The sequence below is a fragment of the Lipophrys pholis genome (assembly GCF_963383615.2).
Source record: "Lipophrys pholis genome assembly, chromosome: 11".
Taxonomy (NCBI): Eukaryota; Metazoa; Chordata; class Actinopteri; order Blenniiformes; family Blenniidae; genus Lipophrys; species Lipophrys pholis.
Genome location: NC_137631.1, coordinates 889,795 through 896,993, shown reverse-complemented (window position 1 = coordinate 896,993; position 7,199 = coordinate 889,795). Strand labels below are relative to the sequence as shown.

General features: G+C 49.7%; 1 protein-coding gene across 1 annotated transcript in view; it reads right to left on the bottom strand.

The window, feature by feature from the left end:
- zfpm1 (zinc finger protein, FOG family member 1) overlaps window positions 1–6,902 on the bottom strand; it is a gene marked incomplete at both ends in the record, with an annotated part of 12,686 nt that extends 5,784 nt beyond the window's left edge. Inside the window, 2 exon segments of the mRNA XM_080474752.1 lie at window positions 3,761–4,051; window positions 6,812–6,902. Coding sequence (XP_080330878.1) covers window positions 3,761–4,051; window positions 6,812–6,902 — 382 coding nt within the window.
- Window positions 6,903–7,199: the final 297 nt, after the last annotated feature.

The following is a 7,199-nucleotide window of genomic DNA, read 5'->3' as shown; positions in this document are numbered from 1 at the left end:
AGCATCCTCACTCCCCACTCCTTCAGCATTCTCACTCCCCACTCCTTCAGCATTCTCACTCCCTCAGCATCTGTTAACACGACATCGCTGCTCGGATCCTGGAAACACTGGAACGTTTTTGGACTCGGTCTCCGTGGAAACGGGTTTAAAAAACCTTTCTGAAATGCTGCTGTTGCACATCTGCCCCACGTCTGGAGTGAATAATTATTCTGCACATTTTCAGTGGAAACGGACGTAAACGCCAAACTTTTATGGAACAAAAACACTAAAATGAGGCGTTTCCACTTGAATCATGGTGTTAATGGGGCCTGTGGTTAAACCAAACGCTCCCTGGTTCCACTGGTCCCACTGGTTCTACTGGTTCCGCTGGTTCTACTGGTCCCACTGGTTCCCCTGGTTCCACTGGTCCCACTGGTTCAACTGGTTCCGCTGGTTCCACTGGTTCAACTGGTTTCACTGGTTCCACTGGTTCTACTGGTCCCACTGGTTCTACTGGTCTCACTGGTCCCACTGGTTCAACTGGTTCCACTGGTTCTACTGGTCCCACTGGTTCTACTGGTCTCACTGGTTCCGCTGGTTCTACTGGTTCCGCTGGTTCTACTGGTCCCACTGGTTCCCCTGGTTCCACTGGTCCCACTGGTTCAACTGGTTCCGCTGGTTCCACTGGTTCAACTGGTTTCACTGGTTCCACTGGTTCTACTGGTCCCACTGGTTCTACTGGTCCCACTGGTTCTACTGGTCTCACTGGTCCCACTGGTTCAACTGGTTCCACTGGTTCTACTGGTCCCACTGGTTCTACTGGTCTCACTGGTTCTACTGGTTCCGCTGGTTCTACTGGTCCCACTGGTTCCGCTGGTTCCACTGGTTCTACTGGTTCCACTGGTTCTACTGGTCCCACTGGTTCCGCTGGTTCTACTGGTCTCACTGGTCCCACTGGTTCAACTGGTTCCACTGGTTCTACTGGTCCCACTGGTTCTACTGGTCTCACTGGTTCTACTGGTTCCGCTGGTTCTACTGGTCCCACTGGTTCCGCTGGTTCTACTGGTTCCACTGGTTCTACTGGTCCCACTGGTCCCACTGGTTCCGCTGGTTCTACTGGTTCCAGGTCTTACTACTCTGGTTTTCTTTGAGCAAAACTAATTTAACGACTCAAAAATATTCGTTCAACCAAACACTGAAATTGTTACAGATTTTTTTCATCTGCGAGTTTCTACACGTATAAAACACTTCAGTTCCATGAGGAGCTCTGCAGACGTTCACCTCCTCCTGGTCTCCTCCTCCTCTTCCTGTTCTCCTCCTCCTCCTCCTCCTCCTCCTCCTCCTCCTCCTCCTCCTCCTGTTCTCCTCCTCCTCCTGGTCTGGTCGGTCCAGAAACCTTCAGTATTCTAAGTTTCTAGCTCCTCCTTGATTTTCCTCATTTGAATATTGGATCATAGGAGCTGCATTCAGAATCTGCTGTGTCTGTGTGAGCTGGACTGGCTCCGCCCACACATGCCCATCTTGGGAAGAGGAGGAAGTACTTCCTCTCGTGGTGCCATGTGCCAGAGCAGAGCTGCCTGACTGTGGGAGGAGTCAAAGGGAGGGCCTACCTTGATTGTGATTGGCTAAACCCCCGATGACACTATATAGGGTTTGATTTCTGATTGGCTGCTTGGAGCAACACACTTTTTAAAACCTGAAACAAGCCAGGGACAGAGAGGACAGACTGTCTTCACTTCTGGGACGTCGTTCCAGGTATGAGGACGAGTAGTACTGCTGGAGAACCTTTAGGAAGTGGATTATACATATTATGAGCCTTTAAAACACATTTATCTGAATGTGGTTCCTGAGATCACGGATCTCCAACTTCTGTTACTTAATCCCACCAAGAGACGCTCTGGACGACATTTAACAACCTTACAAAAGGACAAAGCCCCCGGACGTCCCCATGGTCTCTGGCGCCCCCATGAGGTGACTTTAGCTGTTATGCTGAAATATGCTGGAACTGCCTGATTTCAACACAGCACATATCTACAGCCTGCTGCAGAGCTACACTGCCACCGTGTGGCCAAGCAGAGGAATTACACTGAGTTCACTCAGCCTGGACAGTTTGAGGACAATCAGATCAACAGACTGACAAACAAAGGTTCTACTACCGCCTCAAAGTTCTACATTCACAGGTAGAAAACGGCCCGTTACCGTGTTCTAGCGATATTAACCAGTATCATTATGAAGGTTTTCATCACTCTCTTCTGTCCAGTATGTGTTTTGTCAAGTACTGTGAGAACAACATGATAGATGATGGTACAAACACTGAAGTAAACGGCGCCGTCTGTTTAACCTCGAATCCTTTTTTCACACTCTGACCAAAGCTACTCACTACTACTCACAGTGGTACATGTTGGTATAACCATGATTAATCTGTGAAGAACTGCAATCCACCGACACATGGACCTACTCATTTACTGCTTTATGTACATACTGGTACTTACCTATCAAACTACTCCTTCACCCACCGACATACCGCGACCTACCTACCTACCTACCTACCTACCTACCTACCTACCTACCTACCTACCTACCTACCTACCTAACCACCCTACCAAACCTACCTACCACCCTACCAAACCTACCTACCTATCTAACCTACCAACATACCTAGCCTACCTACCAACATACTACCTAATCTACCTTTCCGACCCCCCAATCTAACTACCTACCATACCTACTGACCAAGAAACCAACCTTACCTACAAACGTACCGCCCAATCTACCTTACCTACCAACATACCTAGCCTACCTACCAACATACCTACAGACCGACCTTACCTACCTACCTTACCAACCTTCCTACCTTACCTGCCAACCTCCATTACCAACCAACCTACCATACCTCCCTACTGATCGACCGACCTACCAACCTACCTACCATACCTCCCTACCGATCGACCGACCTACCAACCAACCTACCATACCTCCCTACTGATCGACCGACCTACCAACCTACCTACCATACCTCCCTACCGATCGATCGACCTACTAACCTACCTACCTTACCAACCTACCTACCACCCTACATTATCAACCAACCTACCTACCTTACCTCCCTACAGATCGAGTGATCTACCAACCTACCTACCTACCAAACCAAACAACCTACCTACCAAACCTACCTACCTGCCCTTGGACACAACCATCTCCTCACCCTTCTCCAGTATTTTTGGTTTTGAATCCAAATACTTACTGACTTGGTAACCCTCACCCTCACCCTCACCCTCACCCTCACCCTCACCCTCACATTCACCCTCACCCTCACCCTCACATTCACCCTCACCCTCACCCTCACATTCACATTCACCCTCACCCTGGCCCTCACCCTCACCCTCACATTCACCCTCACATTCACCCTCACCCTCACCCTCACATTCACCCTCACCCTGGCCCTCACCCTCACCCTGGCCCTCACCCTCACATTCACCCTCAACCTCACCCTCACCCTGGCCCTCACCCTCACCCTCACATTCACCCTCACCTTGGCCCTCACCCTCACATTCACCCTCACCCTGGCCCTCACCCTCACATTCACCCTCAACCTCACCCTCACCCTGGCCCTCACCCTCACATTCACCCTCACCCTCACCCTCACATTCACCCTCACCCTGGCCCTCACCCTCACCCTCAGGACCTTCAGGATGCAGCACCGGACAGGAAGCTGGTTGTTTGCCGTTCACTTGTCCAGGTCACTACCAGAGTGAAGCCCATGAAGAGTGTGAAGACTCACTGTTGACCACGGCTGTAGCCAATATGGCCGCCATGCCGGCCTGCTGTGGGAGGAGCTGGATGTCGGAGCGCAGCGCCGCCGGGTACAGCGGCTTCTCGTTCGCCGCCGCCTGTTTCTGTGTGACGAGGCTGAGTGGAGGGGAGAGTCGGGCCAGCAGGGAGGCAGAGGAGGACGAGGGGGAGGAAGAGGAGCCACCGCCGCCACTGACTCCGCCCGGAGGCGCCGACAGGGACGCCAGCAGCCGCTCGCCGGCCGCCAGCTCAGCCGTCACCTTACAGAAGAGCTCATGACCTGAGGAGAGGTGAGGAGAGGTGAGGAGAGGTGAGGAGAGGTGAGGACAGGTGAGGACAGGTGAGGACGAGGCGTAACGAGAGACTGAAGCAGCACCTCGGCTGTAGACGAGGCAGTTCGCTGCAGAAGCATCGCAGGTCAGCGGGAGGCGGCTGATCCAACAGTCTGAGTCCTCACAGAGCAGAGTCAGCCTCAGGTCCTACACACACACACACACACACACACACACACACACACACACACACACACACACACACACACACACACACACACACACACACACACACACACACACACACACACACACACACACACACACACACACACACACACAGGAAAGCAGCTTCAGTTAGTCAAGTATATCTGCTGGGTGTGTGTGTGTGTGTGTGTGCGTGCGTGCGTGCGTGTGTGTGTGCGTGTGTGTGTGTGTGTGTGTGCGTGTGTGTGTGTGTGTGTGTGTGTGTGGGCGTGTGTGTGTGTGTGGTTTTGTTGTTGTTCACCGTCTTTGTCATGTGTTCTAGTTCACTTCTCACATTTCTCACCACAATAAAAGCTTTTCACTCCCTGCCACTTCAGCGTCAACCTTCATCAACCGTTTCATCGATGTTCAGATTTCTTAAGTGTTTTCATTTTATTTTGTTATAAAAACATTTCTTACATTTATTTGACTTTTACTGTTGCAAATTACTGTTTTGCAACTTTCTGCATTACAACTTTTGCGTTTATAGTTTTCCTATCCTCCTGTTCCTCCTGTTCCTCCTGTTCCTCCTCCTGTTCTCCTCCTCCTCCTCCTCCCGTTCCTCCTGTTCACCTCCTCCTCCTCCTCCTCCACCTGTTCTCCTCCTCCTCCTCCTCCTGTTCTTCTCCTGGGCTTTTGCATTCATGTTGACGTTGCATCATTTAGACCCGGGGTGTCAAACATGAGGCCCGCGGGCCCAAACTGGCCCGTAGGAGGCGCCGGTCAGGCCAAACCACCAAGAAAACTAGAAACGTTTCAAAGGAAACACTGAGGGTCCATTTACACAACAACGGCGCTCGGAGTCACTGAAAACACTTTTAGAAACTTTGGGAAAATGATCCAACTTTGTTTCCTTGGAAACGTGAAAAAAATACAACTTTTCTGAAACTCTGCTTCTGGTCTTGGTCATCATGGCCGCAGTAACTAGTTCTTCTGCACATGCTCAGTAGAGCCAATCAGAACAACGTTTCCTCCGTGGTGTCATGACTCCCAGTCTATATTCTCCTGGACTTGGTACTTTTATTTTGACAGTGACCGTAATAACAATCCAACTTGGAACTTTTATTTTGACAGTGACCGTAATAACAATCCAACTTGGTACTTTTATTTTGACAGTGACCGTAATAACAATCCAACTTGGTACTTTTATTTTGACAGTCACCGTAATAACAATCCAACTTGGAACTTTTATTTTGACAGTCACCGTAATAACAATCCAACTTGGTACTTTTATTTTGACAGTCACCGTAATGACAATCCAACTTGGTGGCTTGTCCACTAGAATGTCCGTGTCAGTGGCTTCAGTAGTAAAACAACAAACAGCGCCCACTAGTGGCTCAATATGAAAAGTACATCGCCTTGAGACGTTGGTGAAGCCGCCATGAGAGACTGCTAACTAGCATTAGCCTCAAAGTTTGTAAAAACTCCCACAATGCAACAGGAGAATCTTATTGGACATTTCACTGTATTTTTCATTAAAGTTGGTTTATGTTGATGTTGTCGTCATTTTCACAGTGATTGTGTAGTTTTGTGAACAAAACGTGCATCATGTTGACTCCCAGAGCCGACGATATCATAAACCATTATTCCCAGATTATTCCCAGATGATTTAACCCCCCCCCCCCCCCTCATTACTGTTAATCCCAGGGACTATTGTCTCAGTAAAGTGTCTCTCTGTTCTACAGCAGCAGCGTCGGTCAGAGCGGCTCACCGACACTAATTGCTGTCAATTGGGAAAACATGGCGACGCGCGAACAGCCGCCCGCACGAAGGGCGAGGACGGCGAGGACGATTACAGAGCGGGCAGGAAATGAAGGAAATGAGGGAGCAGGGGCCGAACAAAGCCCAATGAAAGGAGGAGAGGAATAAAAGAGAGAGAGAGAGAGAGAAGAAAGAGAGAGAGAGAGAAGAAAAGGAGGAGGAAAGAGATCTGATGAGGTCGCAGGGCGGCTATTCAGACGGCCGCCATAATGAGATCCACACAGAGGACACACACACACACACACACACACACACACACACACACACACACACACACACACACACACACACAACATGCTGCTGCTGTGTGTGGAGGTATGAGAGGTGAGCGGACACACACACACACACACACACACACACACACACACACACACACACACACACACACACACACACACACACACACACACACTACTGAGTTAGTGTGTGTGTGTAACAGGAAAGCAGACGTGTCCAAACACAGACTGTATTTCTATTTCTTATCTATTATATAATATCTAATCACAGTGTGTGTTTGTCCTGTGATGAAGACCTGTCCAGGTGTATCCTGTCCTCACCTGTCCAGGTTCACCTGTCCTCACCTGTCCAGGTGAACCTATCCTAACTTGTTCTCACCTGTCCAGGTGTATCCTGTCTTCACTTGTACAGGTTCACCTGTCTTCACCTGTCCAGGTTCACCTGTCTTCACCTGTCCAGGTGTATCCTGTCCTCACCTGTCCAGGTGAACCTGTCCTAACCTGTCCTCACCTGTCCAGGTTCACCTGTCTTCACCTGTCCTGTCTTTGGCTCCAGCTGGAAGAATGTCCACTGTGTCTTGTTGATTTTGGCCGGGACGTTGAGAATGTCACCCATATTTCTTTAGTCCTCTCTTCTTGCTTTTTAGCTGGGGTTGGTGTCATTGTGTTGCAGTACCCTCTGGTCTCCAGCAGGAGGAGACACTTCCTCACGCATCTCACTGCTCTGGCAGAGCGACACCTGAACGAATGTAACCCGAACTGGGAAAAGGCCGTCTGGAGATTTCTGCTGCATTTGAAGCTCTGCGCTCGCAGATACAACAAAGATACAACAAGACGCCAAATTAGTCCAAAATATTTCTAAAGTTCTTTTTAAACTAGTTGACTAGTTCCAATAACTACTCAAGATCCAGAC